This window comes from Atractosteus spatula, chromosome 5 (assembly GCF_055471065.1).
Source record: "Atractosteus spatula isolate fAtrSpa1 chromosome 5, fAtrSpa1.hap1, whole genome shotgun sequence".
NCBI lineage: Eukaryota > Metazoa > Chordata > Actinopteri > Semionotiformes > Lepisosteidae > Atractosteus > Atractosteus spatula.
Window position 1 is genome coordinate 15,846,930 of NC_142710.1, and position 21,338 is coordinate 15,868,267.

At 42.1% G+C, this 21,338-nt stretch overlaps 1 protein-coding gene across 2 annotated transcripts in view; it reads left to right on the plus strand.

Annotated features, from left to right (window-relative positions):
- Positions 1–21,338, plus strand: part of adka (adenosine kinase a) — a 134,409-nt gene that overhangs the window by 87,457 nt on the left and 25,614 nt on the right. For both annotated transcript variants that reach the window (XM_088915238.1, XM_088915240.1), the window contains exon 7: positions 9,620–9,790. In XM_088915238.1, coding sequence (XP_088771364.1) covers positions 9,620–9,790 — 171 coding nt within the window. The remainder of the gene's footprint in view (positions 1–9,619; positions 9,791–21,338) is intronic.

A 21,338-nucleotide genomic window follows, 5' to 3' on the forward strand; every position in this document is an offset into this window, starting at 1 on the left:
ACAAAGCTCAGTACATAAATATGACTGTACAAGCACTGCAATAATGTAGGAGCTACACTGTCATTTCTGATGGGAAGAACTGGTGGTTTTTGGTTACATCTGTGAACATTTAAGAAAGGTATAATGCAGGAGATGTGAAGCCACCCACTGGGTGTGCTCGAGGTCTTTATTCTAGAAAGGGTGAAGCCACTGTGCTCCTTTGTGTAAGGTAATTTATCGGACGTCCAACATCAGGCACCGTTACACCCTCTACTGCACTGAGTGCTTCAAGTTTGGTTTCCTTGAAACCAAAGTTGTTGTTGAAAGTGGAGAAATGCTTACAATGGGATATTCTTCAGTAGAGCTGAACCTGACCTGGAAGCAGTCCAGTAAATGCCCACGATGAAGTTGTCTGGAAAGTAATCTCTCTACTGGAGGGCTGAGGCAGATGTGCTCCAGTTCCTGCCTCAGGCACTCTGTCTGCGCAGGGCAGGGAATAATGCTGGGTGTGGCAGTGTTGTCATGTGCCCATCTAGATCTCCGTCTTCAAGATGGATACGGTGCCCGAAGTGGCTGCCTGTTGGCAGGAGGGATTTTCTGCCATTGGGAGAAGAAAAGTAGAGCTGTGGCACAGCAGACTGACAGCTTTCTGTCACTCAGTAGTCACCTGCAGCTCCTCTCCTCTGCAGCATGCCTTGGTCTTCTCAAATTCGGCATGCTTAGCAAATTTACCCCTGCCACTTTGCAAGAAAAATAAAGATTTTGCAGAAATCCATCGGATTTGATTGATATAGGTGACCTGTGCTACGTGAGATGAGGCATTTTGTGCTTTGGACAAGGGCTATTTATTGTCTGTGGTCATCTTGTTCAGTTTTGTATCTATTGGTTAATGGTAATTAATTATTTCAGATCTGTATTGAGATATTCTATGGAAGTTACCTGGGATATAGTTTCAGCACCTTAGTTAATAAATGAGAATTGCTCAGCAATCACCGATGGTCTCTGGAAGACTAAATGTCACAGAGTGACGTCTCACAGAGGTTTGAAAATCGGTAATAGTAAAGATTTGAGGGCTGTTTTCCATTTCCTATTTAAAATGTTCTTTTTGTCACATAGACAAGCATCGATTTCAGTAGTCATTAGGAAAATGAGCTGTTGGTGGTTTAAGGGATCTTCATGAGATTTTATTTATTATGACATTGATGACTGAAAAATACACTTTCCGTGCAATCTTTTTTCAAAAGCTGAAAGAAAGTAATTATTCAAATAGACTGAAACAGCTGATCTCATGTTAAGTATTGTTTTTAGTCTCTACACAGCATTCATTCCTCTTTGACCATATTGGACCATATAATTCAGTGAATAGTCAGTTTTAGCAGCCTGTTTTAACACAGTGCTAGTGCTGGCTTGAAGGAAACATTTAAGAAAGGATGCATGATCACTTAGATTTGCACACATCTCTTTGTAAAGGACGTATGCATCAAATTAACTTGATCTATTGGGGTTTCATACAGCTCATTGTAAAAAAAACTGCAATCAAAGAGTGTTATTTTTAGCCTCTCAACCAAAACTGGATATGATTTAACTGCCTGTGCAATTACCTGTAATTTTCCAGGCTTCATGTTGACAACCTCAAGCGGACAGATGTTTCAACAATGAAGGGCTGTCTTCTTGGAAGCCCTAGTGTACCCCTGTCGGTGAAGAGCGGCGCTTCGGCTTCGCTAAGAGTTTGAGTTCGGCATATTTCATATTTTCACATAGCCCAAGCATGGCTATAAAGTTATACTCCCAGCTCTCGCCCTCTTTGATTTATTTACCATTGGAATCCAACTTCAGTTTTTATTTGCAAAATTCCCTCTCCCTTAGCCTGAGCTGACACCTCTGTAAATGAGATGTTTCAGGTCACTAGGCTGGTATCCTCCACATACGAAAAGAATCTGAATAAATGAACAACCGCTTTATGAAAGTGTTAACATCTGCCGCTGCAGAGGTGTGTTGAGCAGACAGAGGTGTCACTCATTACACAGGCGAGTCTTCAGCAGCGTTCTCCATCAGCTGTTTTGCTCTCTTTTTTTTTCTGGCGTAATTGGAAGCTACACTTTCAGCAGGAGCTTAACCTGTCCGCAGGATCGCCGGAAGGTTTTCTCTGGCTTGATTTCTTTCAAGGAGCTAAACCACTGCTAAACACCGGTTTGACCGTGAAGTTCACGTACAGGAGAACAATTTGTGTGGGGGAAGTGATTGTCTTGGTAGGGCCCGATTGTGTGCAAGGAAGACACTTGGTGATGTTTTCCCCTCTGTGCCAATTAAGTTACTTGAACTCCATCTGAGTAAGTTAAGTACTTCCTTTCTAAAACCCACAGCATAATGTGGAACTACTTATTTATTTGTTTCACTGAACTTTGATGTGGCTGGCAGTTTCTCAGCTATGCGCTTTTGGTAATTAAAAAGATACTGTGCACTATATATATATATTTCTTTTTTTTCCAATAATCCACTTCTTCCGAAATACCTTTCTGTAATTTTATCACAGCTTACATATGGTGTCTGTTAGGAATCTGAGCCTGGACTGTGTGCTGAATTGTTATGTGGATTAGTATTGGCATTTGAAGGCTCTTGGCTTTAAAACTTGTCTGTTTTAAATCCTAAGTAAATTCCTTGCTGTTTTTTTTTCAGCACTGCTTGTAACTCTATCCAACACATTTTTTAAACAGTGCAGCTTTAGAGAAAGCTGCAGCAATTGATCTGAAGAGCTGCTGTAGCTTGCTGAATAACAGCCTTAAAAAGATTCTGTTTTAATTACATAAACTCGCCAGCTTTTAGGCGCTCATAACTTTTAACCTCCTGATAGGGCCAGTGCAGCAGGCCTGCACGGTTTTTGCCACTGCTGTTTCATCGTTAATATGGCATGGCTTAGTGTAATTATGTTCTCTCTTTTGGGTGTACAAATTGCAGCTCTGAGTCCACCTTCCTAATCTGTGTCTCGGCACTCTATGGAAGAGCGAGTGCAGGGAAATGGGATTCTTCAGCAGACTGGAGTTTTAAAGAGTATGCTGGGTTAAGGTTAGATAGCAGTGCTGTGCCTAGCCTGAGAGAGACATCGGGCTAATGGCTCCAGTGATTATTTATTAATAGAGATTAGAGTTAAATTGACGATTACATATTTTTCTCTAGTATCTCATTTCTGTACACGTTCATTTTAGAATGAAGGGTATGTCAGTTTCCCAGAAAACTGATTTTCTAAAATGCCATTAGAAATGAATACGATGTAGTGGGTCCCTTGGGCCATACTTCATAGTCAGATAATAAAATAAATGGCTGTGTGCGTATTAATGAATATCTATGTGTTGCTCTGATGGATTCTTCTGCCTTGTTGACCCCATAGGCTAAACTTTTACTAGAGATTCACAGGGGAAAACCCTGAATGCCTATTAATTGTGCTGTGTGCATCTCTGCACCCAGCCCTTAGTAACCACGCTGCCTTTTTGAGCTTAATCGAAGGTGATCTGTGAGCCATCAGCACAGGCTGACCGAGGGGAAACTGATCCCCCAGTTATTCTCGTTGTTTTCCTAGCCTCAAGTGCTCCGTTCAAGTTTAACTGTCAGACCTGGTATGGGTTAGCGCACTCAGAGTGTTTTTTCTTCTTCCCAGTTTCTAGCATATCTCTGTTTTTTTTTTCCATTTGATTTAATTATGCTTTTCTCTGTAGCTTTCAGTATTTTAAACAAAGTTTTTTTAAAAAAAAATAGCAGAGACCTGTGATAGTAGTGATTGACAAAAGACTCCGTGGTAACTCTAAAAGCCTTTAGCTGAGTCCTGCAGGGTTTGGCATCTTTCCATCTGCTCCAGCAGTGGATGCCTCAGTATCTGATAAGGTTCTCCAGAACATGATTCCTAATGTCAAGGAAAAGGAAAAACAGATGCTATCTGTGCTGGTGGAGTTTGAAAAGTACAGAACATCAAAAACATTTTAAATCCTGTGGTATGTCAATTGAGGCACCTTTCCTTTGAACCAGGAGTATTTATTGTCTGTTTTACTGGCTTAATTGAACTCACAGATAAGTAAAACCAACTGGACCTGTTTCTAATGTGTGTGTGTATATATAACCTAGCACCCTTCTTCAGTGAAAAGTCAAAATAGAAAAGTATACTCAGGAGGGTTAGCCTTGTGAGACAAGCTGATACTCCATTTAGTTTTGCAAATAGAACATAAAAGCAGAGTCATCTCCTTACTTAAATGACATACCTGCATCTTCATGCCTGCTGGATCTAAAAGATCCAAATGAAATTTCTGACCACTCCTGTTTTGCAGCTGGTATTAGTATTTGCAATGTGCAATATATTTTTGTGCCTTGAATATTTCCCTAATTTGGGAAGAGACCTGCTAAAATGTGTCTTCCACATTAAATATGTACAGTATTTCTATTAGGTAATCTAGTGTTTAACAGGCATGTTAAACTGGATTTGTGATGGAGTTGACCTCTAGGAAGGATGAGGACTCAAGACTTGAGGTATCAAACAGCCCTGTAAGTAAGGTATTGATCCACCCCGATTCTGTTCTGCAAGAAAAAGAAGGATGATAACACTGTGTGTCCTCAATCCAGAATTCCCATTAACTAATTTACTAAGCCCTCTGTGTGGGAAATGTCCATCCTATGTTTGTCTGTCACCATAGATGTGGGTGAAGTTAATTAGGCATGGAAATCTACATAAGCAAGTGTTTAATAGAAACGTTAGGCGCTGGCAATGTGGAAAACATTTATTAGACAGAAGAAATAAAATCCTGCTGGAGAATAGATCTGAAGGTTTGTTTAAACTCTGTATAAACAAGTTAATTCCCTGCAGATTTCTGGTTATTCGCATAGTGTATATGCTGTATATATTTCATTTTCCAAAACTGCAGGACCCCTCCCCCTCCAGTGCAGAGACTGACAGAGCCTTGGTGATGGGCAGTGAATGGCCGAGCTTGAGGGGCAAGAGAGAGGCTTACCTGTCCTGTTGGGATCTGCCAGGCAACCTCTAGACAGACCACGACAGAACCAGGAGAACAGACAGCTCAGGCCCACATAACATTATACTCGGCACAAGCTCCCCTGAAGACAGTCCTGCTGAAAATCTGGGATTTCAGTGGGCTGCAAACATCTTGCTACCCATCCATATTCTTCACTGACAGTCAGTAGTGCCGGAAATTTAGTGAGTTTAGTGAGTTTATCCCAGGCATTTTAAACATAATGCTTTATAGACAAGAGCAGACTTTTTGGCTTGTCTAGCTTCCAGCAGTTTCTTGAAAGAAGCTTTAATCAAACGGCTATGTAGCTTGTTCCAGATCCACAATCCAAACATCTATAGGATTTCTGTGTTTTTTGTAGATACAATAATGAAAATATATCTGGATATATTTTCTATTATTCATTCAATTCGTAGTGCATATGAAATGTTTTTTCCCCCCTCAGCAATAAACTGTGCTGGTCACAGTTTCCTTCCAACTTCGTATTGTGATGCCTTTTCTAGAACTAGATCTTTATTTGTTAAATATTTCAATTTAGATTTGTTTCTTTTAATAAAAATAGGTGATTTTCTGTAAAAAGCTGTAAAAAGAGCATTTCATCAAAAACAATCTTTAACATGGACTAAATTCACCCATTTTCCTTTATTACGTTTATAACTTCCTATGGCCAATTGCTGTAGTAGCTGTAGCTGTAGTTAGCTCTTTCGCAATTTCACACATTTAAAAAAAAAAGGGTGAGAAACGTGTTCCTCAGAGACAATGGTTCCTTTTCTGATATTAGCCCCAATTAGGTCTATACTGTACATAACACTATATTTCATTTCAGTTTAAGTTGCTGTCATAATATTGATTGCCTTACTTTAGCCTTGTGTTCGTTTATATTCAAGCGTGAGGAAACCCATCTTCTTTTCGGAATACTCCAGTGGACATGCTCTAACTGTGAATCATTATCTGTGAACCGACACTTCTGCAAGATCAAATCAAAACATCCTCATGGAAAGATTTTCTCTTGTAATCTCCACTTAAGATACAGTATGAATTATAATATTCTGCGTTCTTCCGAAAACAGTGGGGTTTTTTTGCACTTCAGATGGTCAGCTTATTTTTAGCGGCATGACTTCATTCCATGCATTGTAAAGTGAAAAAAAATAGATGAGAGCTGAGATGAGTTAGACTTTGCAATAATAAGAGAGACAGTGTTGGTACCTCAGTGACTTAAAGAATATCTCAGAATTTAAAAGGGAAAATGCACTACGGTAGCAAATGTATTCTGCTTGAAAAGTGCATAGTAACAGTTGTGATATTTTTGTGTGTATTGATTTATTGATGGACTGCAGAATGAATCCTAGAGATTTGGTATAGCTGCTCCACCTGTTTATAGCATGATGTGTTCAGAACTCAGATGCTCAGTAAGGCAGGCCTGGTTTGTACTGGCATAAGGAAACCAGGCAGCTGCTGTAAGTGGTGCTGGTGGACCAGTAGGTGTTGGAAACAGAGTTTCCAAACCAGTACTTAAGTATGGTGAACTGGGACACAGCTGTAGGAGGTGCCCTCCTTTAGATGAGACGTAAAACCCAGGTTGTGACTGTCTCTGACTGCTCTGGTGACCCAGGTTCATTATTCATAACTGTTACTTGGTCATTAAAGGTCCCATGACTCTTTTCTTGACAGTAGGGGTGTTAACCAGAGTGTCTGTTCTGGCCTTCCTAAATTTCCCCCTTCATGGAATAATGGATATGAAGTAATTTCTCGCTTCGCCACATGATATGCTGTATAACGGGTCTAGTGTCACGTAATGGTCATCTCCCAGATGGGTGCTGTGATGTACGAAGTGGGTTCCTTCCTTTATGTAAAGCTTATTATTAATTCTCTCTTCTCCACCTCATCTGATGTGCAGTGGGGCTGCTGTGTGCCTCCCAGCTGGGGACAGCACTTCAGGCCCTCCTATGTATAAAGCACATTTATATATCTTCTCGGATCTTCCTTGCTGTGCAAGCACTCAGAATGTTTTTTTACAACAGTTGCTTCCATCAATGGTACCAGACTGAAATGCCCAAGTAAAATCTGTGGTGTATGTATAAAACATTCTGATCAATACGTAGTATCAGGAGACTCTACACACCAGTTTGTGGGAAATTTGACCTAATCGTTTTCGTCTTGATTCCTGTACTTAACAGCTGTGCAATTGCTGTTATGTAGAATTAAGATTTGGGTACAACCTGCCCCTTCACGCTTCTCTGAACCTCTGTGCTGTCAGCTCTGATGTCACTGAGCTTTAAACTTTTCAAGTGGCCTGCTTTGTTTTCATAAAAGAGGAGCCCAAGGCGTGTTTGTAACTTCAAACACTCAAACATAAAAGCCACAATAATTCCAAAATAAAGCATACTGAAACCTCCCAGCATCAAAGCCCAAGTGTGGTAATGATGCAGACACTGCTGTGAATCCAGGCAGAGGGACAGTGGCTCATTCTGTGACAGTTCAGGTATGAAAATGCCTCAGAATATTGGTCCCTGAGTTTTTATTGCCAAAGCAGTGATTAAATTTGCATGAGGATAAAGCAGGGCTCCCAGATGGCTTACTAATGTAAAATGAACATGGTAGAATAATATTCAAGACTGCTTTAAAGCAGTTAGCACTCCATCTTTCCTGGCTCAGTTCTGCACAGTCCATAGTAGGTGCTAGGATGCAGTCCAGTGTCCATGAGGCTGAGTTTTATGGTCAGAGCTTCCATATAAGTCAGGATGTAGCTCACGGAAGAGAAAGAGGGTCATATTCAAAACTTCTTTTCAACTCTTTGAAGACCAGAAGCTAGGCATTACTGCAGCTTAGCTTCGTTACAAGGTTAAGGTTGTAAAACCCGTGAATTATAAAGTGGCCGATGCGATGAGCGGGTCACGGTAAAGACAGTTCTTTTAAGTGAATTTTTTTTTAATCCTGTATACCCGTTTTTAAAAGAATGTACAAGAGTTTCAGTTATCTTTCCTCCCTTTGAATATTTCTGGGGGTCCAGACGAAGCCCTTTGTTCTTTTGGAGGTAGTAACATGGTAGCAGTAAGAGTTTATCTTCAATAACAAAAGCTCTATAACTGTCTGAAAACAATCTTCTTCTTCCTGACACTTTGGCACCCTCTTAGAGGAAAATGTCAGGGTCAATAAAGGACCATTTACTGACAGTGAAGGTTCTGACCATCAGAGAAACCTTACAAAATAGTCCTTTATCTGAACAGCAGCACTGACCTATTTAAAAAAAGCAGTAATTTTCTGGTTTTAAACAGGCTTTTGTTAAATTCAAAAAGTAAACATGCAGAATGTAAAGGTTTGTGAATATGCCCTTTGTTACTGAAAACTCTGGTTGTTGTTAGATGTGATAAATACCATGCACTTAAGCAATATTTATATGCAAGACTTGAATTTTTAACTACTTCTACTGATTGAAAAGAGCCAATTAGTAACAGATTAAAAAGAGAATATATTTTACTGCCCATGGTTAATCATGTGTTTTACAGTTCCCATGCTGCAAAGAATACCTGCTACGTTGTGTAGCCTTTGTTATGCCATTAGTGGCGTCTGAATCAAAGGGTGTTTTGTTCTGCCAATTCTGGAGGGTGGTGTTTCTTTCAGAGCTCTCTTAGAGCCACTTATAAAAAGTAAAAGTCATTATTATCCTAAATACTGTATGTGTATATGGAGTTTTTTTCTTTCATCACCGGGTAATTACTTTAAGTAACTGGGATGAGAAAACAAAGTTTGTGTATTACAAAAAAAAACCTTTTGTGAAGTTGGCAGTAGCTTTTGGTTTCAGGTCTCGAGTCAAAATGGAGGTGTTTCGTGACCTCACGCACAGTCCAGAGAGCAGGTCCTCTGGCCACAGCAGAACGCCACTCCCAGGTTTCCATCTTCCCACTCTGCAGCACCGCTGACTGACCAGAGAGAAACACTGCCTTAGCTCTTTAATTCGGCTTCTAGATGGGAACATTTTTAATTGCATGAGGAGAACACTCCTTTTGTTGTTTGCTTTAACAGGCTGGTGTACATCATTTTATGGGCTTTTTGTTTTTATTTGAAACAACAAAAACAAGAAGATGAATGGTATTCCAAGAGGGATTAGAGGCCAGCAACCTGTCTTCTGTTCTCATGTGAATTGGTTTCTAATGGTTCCCTCTTTCATTATTTTCAATTAGTATTAATTTATGGGGCTGGTGCTCTTGTTCAAAGTGTCTTACATTTGTACAACTTGTGAACAGTGTGGGTACAGCCCACCTGAGGATTGAACACAACAAACCTCTAGTTATAAGTTCAGAGCCCCAGCCACTGCTCCATTCCACCATTTTGTGGTTTTTCAGAACCTCGATGTGATCAAACCTAATTATTTCTGGAATGTACTATGTGATTTAAAGAGAAAAATGAAATCGTGCTCTGAACATTAAATTCATGTTATTAAGCAAACATCTTGGTGACTACAGGTTTCTGTGTAAGGCTGTAAAAAAACATGTAGTCCTTTGTTAAAGGAGAGATCTCCCAGATGAGCCCTGGAAATGTGGAGGGTTATTGGCCAGAGCTGGTCCTTGGCTGTGGCCTCAACTTGCTGCTGGTAATGCTCACTGTTTTCCTCTCTGTTTCTTTGCTTTCAGGGTTTCTTCCTCACGGTGTCCCCAGAATCTGTGCTGAAGGTAGCAAAGCACGCTTCTGAAAACAACAAGATCTTTGGCTTGAATCTGTCGGCTCCATTTATCAGCCAGTTCTACAAGGAGCCCATGATGAAGGTCATGCCGTATGTTGACATCTTGTTTGGAAATGAAACGGTGAGACGGTCTAATTTGATCAGAACTTATGATTGATGTTTCACTAAGAACGACATTCTGGCTATCAAAACAAATTTGAGCAATTACCTTCTTCGGCATCTGGTCCTCTGAAGAACTCTCAAGGGTCTTTCTTCTAGCGTGTCTTTATTTTTCACAAACAAGGGAGGCTTGTCAGTTTTATTTATTTGAGCAAATTTTTAATAAATGTCATTGTAGACTCAACTGTGAGAAGGTTATCAAGTAACCCTGGTCTTTTCATTTTTCTGAAATTCTCTTTGGCTTCCAGCGGGTAGGAAAAAATCATATTACCAAAAAAATACTGGAACAATTTGTTTTGACATTTTCTACTTGTTTTGCTTATTTACTTCTTTTCTGAAGGATGTCTGATCGATATCTTGGGCGGAGGTCAGGTCTTGCTGTGTGTGGCAGCTCTGGGTTAGTAGAATTAACAGATGGGGCGCCCAGGCTAGAGAGTAGAGGCGCAGGGCAGCACACCACAGGAGTGGAGTGTGATAGGGAAGGGATGAGAGTGCGATTGGGAAGGGAGGAGTGCGGTAGGGAAGGGAGGAGAGTGTGGTAGGGAAGGGTAGGGAGTGGTAGGTAACGGAGGAGTGTGGTAGGTAAGGGAGGAGTGCGGTAGAGAAAGGTGGAGAGTGGTAGGGAAGGGAGGAGAGTGTGGTAGGGAAGGGAGGAGAGTGTGGTAGGGAAGGGAGGAGAGTGCGGTAGGGAAGGGAGGAGAGTGCAATAGGGAAGGGAGGAGAGTGGGGTAGGGAAGAGAGGAGAGTGGGGTGGGGAAGGGTAGGGAGTGGTAGGTAATGGAGGAGTGTGGTAGGTAAGGGAGGAGTGGGGTAGGGAAAGGTGGAGAGTGGTTTGGAAGGGAGGAGAGTGTGGTAGGAAAGGGTGGAGAGTGGTTTGGAAAGGAGGAGAGTGCGGTAGGGAAGGGAGGAGAGTGCGGTAGGGAAGGGAGGAGATTGTGGTAGGGAAGGGTAGGGAGTGGTAGGTAATGGAGGAGTGTGGTAGGTAAGGGAGGAGCAGTAGGGAAGGGAGGAGATTGTGGTAGGGAAGGGTAGGGAGTGGTAGGTAATGGAGGAGTGTGGTAGGTAAGGGAGGAGTGGGGTACGGAAAGGTGGAGAGTGGTTTGGAAGGGAGGAGAGTGTGGTAGGGAAGGGTGGAGAGTGGTTTGGAAAGGAGGAGATTGTGGTAGGGAAGGGAGGAGAGTGCGGTAGGGAAGGGAGGAGTGTCCCATGGACTGTTATCTATTCTTTGCTATCCACTCTCCACTTCAGTGTCAGATTTAGGCTAGGTATGACAATATTCATACATATCATCTGGGAAACTATAATGTGAGGCTCCAAAACTGTTTGAGGACTTGATGAGGCAAAACTCAGTGGCTGTGCAGTGCGGAGAAATGAAGCTCAGGCTTTATTTTGTAATTAGTGGAGTTTTAGGACTGAGAATCAGAACTAGCAAAGTCAAGTTTAATGCAGACTCGTGTCATGATACTATTGTATGATCTTATTAGTGGACCGACAGATCTTGCATATCTTGAGCATAATGCAGTGGTTTTTAATTATTTTATGTGGTGTGCTATCGGGATCTGTTTGAGACCAATTGCTTTTCCTGATGTATATCTATGATTAAGATTCTGATATACTTATCAAACTAGTTTGGTTTGTATATGATGTAATTTTAAGGTGTGTGGCAGAAAGGGACAGTGACAAGGCAATTCTAAAGAGACAAGATCATGGTTTGGGAAGGCCTGTCAGAGCTACAGGACGTTTATGTTGATTCTTCTACATCAAGACAATGTATTGAAGAAATAAGAAAGCTAACATGTTCTGGGACATCTTAAGTACACTGTAATTTCATGTTGTAATCGTATATGTCAGTAGGCCCTAAGAAAAAAAACCCTTATCAAATCAGTAAGCCTGTCTTGACAGATGATCGTTCAGAGAATTGAAGATACCGGTAGTCATTTCAAATTACAACTGTGGGAGTGGGAGAAAGATGATGTTTCTGAAAATATTTCTGTAGGTTTGGATGTAGCAATAATATAACTGAGTGTGCTCACCTGTTGAGTTTTGTTTGGGGGATATACTGATATATAAGGTATTGGGAATAACAGAAACTGATGATACTACAGATACTGCATGAGAGGACTACAGCTGAAACATTGTTTCTCAGAGCACTGAAGAACTTGGCTTGTCTGGGAGTCATCTTCCCTCAGTGCTGACAGGAGGCGCCATGCACATGACAGGGAGTAAGACTGAGCTGATCAGTCTCTGTGCAAGGAGGATGACTGGCGCAGTGCTGAGAGGCCAGTGGAGCTGCAGTGTTTTATCCACCAGCAAGCACTGTGTGGTAAAGGTCTAATTTGGAGAATGTCTTGCAAGCCACATTAAATACACTCGGAGCACATGGGAGGAATCACCACACGTTTCAAGTTTTTCCAAGAATGTTGATTCTGAGCACAAGTGAGTACTTGTACTGCTGCAAGGTGCATAGACTAAGTCACAGAATCACGGACTCAATGTTTTCTCATCATGTGAAAGGAAAATCTTCATGTCAGAAATGTCTAAGGGTGTTACTTAAGATGTCACTCTTACCACACAGCTCAGGCATGGATCCTACTGAATTAGACAGTCTCAGCTTGAGGCTGTAAGGTAACGAAGGCTCATGTGTCCCATTAAAGCCTTTCAGACAAGACTGAAACTCTTCCAATGACACGTGGAGAGAGATGCACAGTCTTCTTTGATTGTGGAACTTTAATGTTTGTTTGAAGAGGCAGTTACTAACTCACTAAGAACGTAACTTATCCTGCTTTAACAATGTAAGTGAAAAAGTCCTCTCTGTTCATCCTGTTCTTGGCTCTGTGTAGCGCAATTACTCTGAACTCTTGGGCACCCCTGCAACAGAGGGTTCCAGTGTGCGTGGCAAGTTGAGCAGGACTTCCAGCTCTCAGCTGCAGGTCCATTCCGCGAATCAGCCAGCCGTTCAGTGGCAGCAGCCTTAGTACTAACACTGACCCAGAACTGCGAGTGCCTGATGACTGGATTCTTACTCTCCAAAACAGCAAGAGCAAGATGCCAAAGAGACTGCACCACCTCCAGTAAAATTCAATCACTGATATTCAGGTACACATGGGATTTCTTGCACACTTTTTTTTCACACAAATTCTCCGCAATAACGGCAAATCTGGTATTTTCCCCACAGCATGTGGATTTCAGTGATCCTCGGGTGTAGCTCATTGTCGGGATTTTAAATAAAAACAAATAAAACTGTCTTGTTAATTCAAGCCCAGTAATCCTAAACGGAACTTGAGCTCATCGTAATCTAGTCTACACAGAAAGTTCTAGACGACACAGCAGGAAATCGTGGAATACCTTGGAGATTCTATGGATGTTTACACACTCGGAGTTTGCACATCATGTTCCGAGAACATTCCTCTCTTAATCCACTAAGACAGATTCTGATGTTGCTTAACGTCTGTATCGTACTCCATGGCCGTGCATAAGCTTTTTTTTCCCTCACATCTGAAAGTGCACTTATAGTATCAATGTAGTTGGCAGTAAACATGCCTGGTGGATTGATTGAAGATAATGGAGGTGCTTTTAACAAGATGAAGTGGAAATATCTGCAGATGCTTGACAGCGTGTAGCTCTGTACCTCCTCACTCTGGTACTCACTCTAAGCTGAGGCCTGTCTATGTAAACACACGCTGCCAGCTCTTCTTTTCTGTGTAACAACTTGAACCTGCTTTGAAAAATGCCGTATATAGAGATTTGTTGCATTTGTGTTTGAAACATTGGAAGAAGGAAGGTCGTGAGTAGAGTGATTTATTTTTGATTAAAAAGGAAGTTATGATCTGGAATTAGGAAATGAATAGCAGACAAAAGCTTCCATTCTGACACCAGTCTGTTTTCTTGTTAATTGGCAAACATGCGTTATAATAACCTCAGAACAGAGCTGGTCTAATTGAGTCCTTGTCTGCTGTGCTCTGACTACATGACATAAACTCAGGGCATAACATTTCAGAAAATTTAATAGCCATAGTTAATTAAGCAAGAGCGAAGAATCGTTAGTGCCGCAACCAGATGGCAATGAATTAACCAAAGAAATTACACACAGTTTGCTTGTCATTTGTAGCACATAAGATAAACTGTACAATGAAAATTATTTGGTTATTACTCATGAATTTGTATTGCAGCAGCTCAGACAATGTAGATAAATGGCAAGATTAATTGGGAATGAATGAATCACCCTGACTGATGTTGTATAAGCAGTGATTAATTCCACTGCGATCCAGATCGTTTTAAATAACTGCGCTTTTTATCTCGGACGGCCACAAGGTTGGTAAATGATTTAAACCTCTCCGCTTGTCATAAAAAGAGCCACAGAGTGATCGTGTGCAGCTTCTCTGTGAATAAGCTGGAGCTGCCTCTAAGCCATTTCTGGAGCTGTTGCGTAGCTCTCTTCTTCAGAGCCCGTTACTGACACTCGACACCTCCCACGCGCAGAAGCACACCTCTCCTCCCTTTGGAGTGCGATTTGTTGAATGGATTGAATGGATCGACCCCCAGGAGGAGGTTATTTATGCGTGCTTGGGAGAGATATTAAAATGGGATAGCCCCATTAGAATTGACAATTCAATAGGCTGGCCATTTAGCACAGGTGTTTAAAACCAACGTTAAAGAAACAGAACCATCAAAGTGCTGCAGGCAGGCCAGGGGAGCGGAGTCATTTCAGAAACAGCCTTTTTTTTTTCTCCACTGTAGAAGCCACGGTTATTTGCTTTTAGTACTGTAAATTGTTTTAAACCCTTTAGCATGAATAACACTGAAATTGCCTTTCTTTTAGTTCTGCCAATATCTCCTTCCCAGGATTCCCTTTTCAGAATTTTCCGACTATATTTGACATAGACAAGCTCATAAGAAGGTTTGTTCATTGTTTCTTTTACATTTATACAAAAGAATTAGGCAGTTTGAGCCTTTAGAGTCTGGGATTTCTACTGACAAGCAGCTTGTCATTCTTCCCGTGAAGTCTCACCAGAAGAAGGAACTGTCTTTAAGCTGAGTGACGTTCCAAAACTAACATCGGCTTGTTCCTTGTTGTTCCCACACAATGAAGGACACCGAGCTGATTGTGTTTTGAAGAAACAAAGCTGATCGTATCTTGTGCATGCCTGAGGTTCATGTCAAGAGGTCCTAACAGGGAACACTGAGTGGCCCAGGTCTACTGAGGAGGTCCGTGTAAGCTGCATGGGCGTACTTGGGGTGTGTTTCAGAATCCCTTTCTCACCATTTTATCCAGTCCGACAGGAAGGTTATTTGTTCGCCAGGCTTGTGGGATGTGTTGTCAGTGTGCTAGAGCCCGTGGCTGTTGATCCCTCCTGACGTGTGGGAAAGTGCGTGCTTTCTGCTGGCTGTGTGTGGGTGATGCGAAGTTCAGTCAGGAACCCCTCAGCTACAAGGGATGTTTTCCGAAGTGCTGCAGGCCCCATGTGGATAATTTCCCTGACGGCGTGCTCACAGCAAGAGGGAGATGTGCCTCTCGTAGTTATCGGAACGTATTGAGGGCTCCACACATTAGAACAAAGAGCTGTGAAGGCTGGATTACTATCTGACAAACTAGCACTTTCCTTTTAGGCTCAGCTTTTCCGGCTAAAGCTCAGTTAAGCCTTCTCTGAGGAGGTTTCTAGTGTTTCACACATTAGCCCGGCGGTGTTTGTTCCATGCCCAGCTGATTCTGCCTTAAGGGCTTGTTAACCATAATACTTTTATTAACGAGAATGTGTGGGAGAAAATTTTATTGTCAAGTAATTGAGAAAATGCTTGAATGTTGGATAATTGTCTGTTTTTTGCATGTGGTGGTTCTTTCATTTAAGCAGATATATCGTCTACAGCGTTGCTCTCAGCTTTCAATGAAAGGGTGAACATTATGTCTGTAGACACCACCGATGCAATGCAAAGCGTTTCAGATTTGTTTTAAAACACATTCACACTTGTTTTGATCTTTTGAACTATGTTTTTTTTCATCATCAAGGGTATTGTTAGCATCATTTAATTTCCCTAAACATTAACTGCCTTGTGTTAGTCATCAGCAAATTGAAATATTGGCCTCTTTTACATGTGCTTGGAATGATAGTTTGTGTACCATGCTGGAGAGATAGATGTTTGTCTGAATGAGTCTCTGGGCCAGCATCCCCGGACCCCAAGGGGGGGGGGGGGGGAATCACTCTCACAAGTGTCAGTTTCCACCACCACAACGTCCTGGAAATCCTTCCGATTGAGCCGTAAAACATTTCGCTTTGTTGAGGTTAAGAGAGGTCCTCGATTTCTCCAGCGTGAGGAAATATAAACCCAGAGAGCGTCTTAACAAGCGTTGAGAGCTGATCTCGTTCCCTGGGAGGAAAGTGATGATGGATGTGCAGGGAGGTATTGTAGTGGGAGCAGATCAATAGCGCAGACACTCTGCTGGCTCCGAGGCCAGCGCTCCTCTGTCACAGCAGGGAGAGAGTGCAGGATGTCAGGCTGTCGGAAGAATGCCTATGAGAAGTTTAACACCAGTGCAGCTCGATCCCCTACACATCTCTAGTGCCTGTGATGTGTTGGAATTCAGAGACCGATGTGATATTTCTTATCCTCTCATCTCTAGGTTTGTGTGGGGGAGTGGGGGTAGGCATGTTGTGACAACTGTGTTCCTGATTTGATTTCCTCCCCTGCCAACGGTGCTGTCCTCCAGACTCCAGGTGTTAAAGACCAGACAAATTGTGATCGGAGGCGGCCTGCAAAGCTTTAATTTGATCAGTTACATTGAGGGTGCTGGTGCCAGGTGTGAGACTGACAACTTGCATTCTCATATGCTTCGCTCCTGTCTAGTACATACAGAAGCATTTTGACGTTTTAACTAAGCACTATGACGTGAAGTAGGTATGGCATTGTTTCCATAAAATCCAGTTTTGCAAACTGTATATAACTATATATACATGGATTTGATTTTACAGAAAGCACCAGTTTTGTGATATAATTTCTAGATTGTTTCTTGAATTGTGTATATTTGCATTGTGAGAATGAATTGAAAGTTATATTTATATTGCTAAAGAGCCAACAAGTCTGGTTTTTCTGTGACCTTGAAATTACAAATCATCTTTGTTACAGCAGGTATGTAGCCTTTCACTTCAAAAACTAGCAATTCATTTTGATGTTACCGATACAAAAATCTCTTTTCACCCAGATGGTCTTTATTGTAGCCACTTAGTGCATGATGTCCAAATTGTCTTTTAAGTAGCACCCAAAATTTCGATGTTGATAGTGTTGGTTATATAACTATATATAAACATTTCCCTGTGGAATTTATGGAATGGGAGCGTTTTGAAGGAATTGGAACATATTAATTCACAAAACCAACCTTTGTAATAAAGCTGTCATTGGCAAAGAAGCCTATTTTGTGTTGAAATGGAAATGGTTTTCATAACAATAAGACAGTCTGCAGCTCTTATTTATAAAATGATATCATATCAATGATTTGTATCTCCAGTACTGTTTTAACAAAGCCCTGTTTGAGACGTGCTTTCAGCACTTCTAAGAAAACACTTTTATTGAATGTACTGTAGCGTGATGAAATAAAAGAAACTGAGAGCAGATTAATTTGAAAAGAGCCTTTCAGCTTCAACTTGCAAATGAATCTTTCTTAGAGATTGTTACTTCTTCTGATGAAGACCATGTAAAGTGAATAAATTTGCAGGCCGTTGAGCAATGCAGGAAGCGATTTGGAATTTGATTCAAAACCACAGTTTCTTGAAGTGGCCATTGTTCCCACATGAAGTGAATGATTTAGTGTTTTGATGACCTACATTATTGTGGCTTTTTTTTATTGCATCATACCAAGTATTTCCTTTAAGCGGAGCATTCTGGATATTTTCTTTTTCCACAGAATTTGTCACATGCTTGTTGAACAGAAGCCAAAGGAATGCTGGCTTTTGTAAATCAGTGCTGTTTCCTTTTTCTGCGTTGCAGCTGGCGCAGGGGGCCACTCCGTGCCACATCAACAGATACGACCTTGGCCCCCTGTCTCCGTTTTTTTTTAAACGACTGGTTAATCAAAAGCACTTCGAAATTAAACTTTCATCTTGTCATTGAATTTGTCTTCTTTGGGGCATAAAGCAATCCCTTACTGCAGGTCTTCATTTGACTTGACTGTACTCATCCCACTGTTCACAGATGAAGGTTGTGCCTGCTACCCCATGGAACAAAGCAGGGCTGTTCTTTTTAATCGCAGTGGCCAGTTACAATATTCCATCCCATCCCAAAGTATATTACATGTGTTTTTAATTGACAGGCAGTGAGGCATTATTAGTTTTGAGCAGAAAATACAGTTTTTGCTTATAATTTCAGAATGAGCCAGTGGCTTTTTTGTGTATAATTTGATATTTTGCGGCAGCTTTTTTTTTCTTTAACGCTGCCAAGGACTTCAAATCTCCTGGCAGATGGTCTGTGGAGCTGTGCTGTTGTGAGCCGACCCTGTGTCAGTGCCTCGAGGTGAGATTCGCGAGAGGGACGATTGCTGCTGAGAAGGGCTCGGGATTTCCGAGGACTGTGACCAAGCTGCTGCCGCGATTGCTTCTGACAGCGGACGCGTCACACTAGAAAACAGACTGGGCCCCTAAAACTGTCCCCCTGCGATATCATTTCTTAGCTACGGGGCTGCATCTTTTCACTACCGGCTCCTTCCCCTTTGGTGACCTTAACATGGATTCAGCCTTTCTGGGGGGCGGAGGTGAGATTTGCAGTTTGAGGCCCGGAGCTGGACAAACCAGGACCAGCTGGTGCCTCTGGCAGCGCGGGTGTCATATCTGTGTGGTGCAGGAAGGGAGAAACCCCCCCTGGTTGCGGCTCAGGTGAATCTGCTGGGTTGCTATGAGACAACATTTTAGTTTGCCTTGACATCACACGTCGGACATGCTCGACATGCACATAATTTGAAACTGGTAATGCAATCTTTTGTATTCGCGTTGTTGGACTGCAGTGCTCTAACCCTGTATCTAAACAAGCAGAGCTTAAAAAACATTCCAGTGTGTCAAAGGTGGAGGTTGGAGGACAGGGACAGCGCTGCAGTATCATGATCTCTTATTCAACATCAAGCAGGACCTGTAAAAGGCTCATTTAATTTAACGCATGAGCCCAGCATTTTTCCAGTCATTATCAACGTGCATTTCTGCCGGAACCATGTGCTCTGGTTTTTATGTAGTTTATGTTCTGTTTTCTGGAGTTAAGGTTGTCATCACTAGGTTCTTTAGTGTGACTTTCATTTTGACAGCCTCATCTCTGTTTGACAGCTGTTGTGTTGGGGGTTTGCAGATAAGCTTGCATTTCATAGTTGCGGTACATATTTAAAGATGTTACTACCCTCTGAGCAACGTAATGGCGGTGCTTGTTCAAAGCCTTTCTCATTTTAGCGAGGGCATCTGACCACAGTGCTGTTTAGACTGGCAGTGTTCTTCTGTGATGTCGGGTCAGCACTCGCATGCAAGCTGCTCTGAGCAAGTCTTCTTGTTAGTGCAGAGTAAACCACCAGATCGGAGGGCTGAGAAAGACATCTCGTTTTTGGTAGTTCATTCTTAACAAAATCTGACATCCAACCCAGCACCAGAAAAACTCATTCAGAAGATTGATATATTTAACCTGAATAACTCTATCAGCACCGCGAAGCAAGAGAGTTTCCACTGCGGACATTTTTATTTTTTGAGTGTCATGGGTATGGACAGTTTAGGTAATGCCGTCTTGGGTGCTATTTGATTTATTCTGAGCTGAGTAAAGACCTTTTGACTTTAGACTAAAGACGATTATTTGGATTGCTCTTTTCCTCAGCTCGCCCAAGAGGAAGAGTGAAACTCAGTTATGTGGTCTTGGCCTGCCTGTTTTTACTAGTTCGTATTGTTTTATACCAGGCAATATCAGATCCTCAGGTTTGCTTCAAAATTATGTTTGAAATGCTTAACCTATTTCTACTGACTGTGTGGTTAATATAAAGGGGTGAAAAGCTTGTTTGCAAGCGTTGGCTCAGTAGAGCATATTGCAATAGGAACAGGGATTTATCTGCTGGAGTTTACAATAAAATATCTCAAAGTGCTTCCCTATTCAATCACAGAGTGGGAGCAATAGAAGATGAACAGCACAGGTATTGCACGCAGAAAAATGATTTGGTGTGTGCGCGGGGGAGGGAATTTTAAACACTTCTGGTAAACAAAGGATTTTTGCTTTAAATAAATTCAGCCTGAGAAGAGATTTCAAGTCCTTGTCTCAGCTTTGGTTTGCTGTTTTGTCGCATGTCATGCATGAACAGAAATGCCGCATTCTCTGGGGAACGCTAAAACCTCAGTGTAGGTTGTTTATTTCCTTAATCTCTCCTCCTCTGAGCTTCCTACTGTCAGATGGAGGGCTAAAGCCTGTAAACACAGATTATCATATCAATAATCACCTGCTTTAGGAGACGCCCAGCCACGGGGAGTGTGGCCCAGGCAGCTTCCTGCGCAGCGCAGAGCTGCTGTGAGCCGAGCTCTGGCCTCAGGACCTGTCCTGCCACACCAGCCAGCCTGTGGGCTTGGGGCATGCTGGGAAGCAGGCCCTCGTTTTGATCTGCATTATCTTTTTTTTTCTTTTTTTCTTCGTCCCGTACTCATGCCACTTGTGGGTGGGTAAGAAAATCTCCAGGGCTGTGGGCAACACTTCACAGTCCTCCACTGACTTCCGCCGCAGAGTTCATAACAAGCAGATTGTTTTTTTTAACAGCACCAGTCAAATTGAAACTCTTGGCCTTATTTCCTAAGCTGTGCTCACTAGCTCTAATTACATACCATCAAGTTGCTTTTGTTTTTTTATTATTCCCTTGCAAGCACTTTCTGAGTGTCTAGAGAGAGCACTGTCGGGGAACTTTGCCCCTTTGTGTACAGAGGATGCCACTGGAAGGCCTTTCAGTGCCCAGCTTGTACACACTGCACTGATCTCTACCGACCAGAACAGCGTTGCTTTAAGATCGCTCAAGATACCCTAGTTTATTCCCCCAGCTGCCCCTCTGACTCCAGGCGTCTGTGCTTTGGATGTGGGTTTGCTCTGGTTCACATTCAGCCTCCTGCTCATGCCGGAAATGGAAAGCACAACCCTGAGACACACACCATCCTGGAGCCCTAGTTGACAGAAACCCACAGTGGAGCTAGAATGTCTAATGGCTTATACACTGCAGTACACAGCAATAGTGATCAGCCCAGATCCAGCTCTTCACCCAGCCTCCTCCACCACGAGCAGGCTCTCCACGAATAACATCAGGCAGTGGAGTTCTGGAAAAATGGCCTTTCCTGAATAGCACAACGTCCAATACTGAAACTCCCTATAATCTCTGTTGGTGAGCAGTTTTAAATCACCGAGTGACCCTTAATTTATTCTTGGAACAGAACCTCGAAATCTGTGAAACGTTTAAGACAAGAGAACGGATCATCATATAGCGCTGTTCTGTGTCCAGTTCGCTGTGGTTTCTGTCTAGTCTTTACACACAA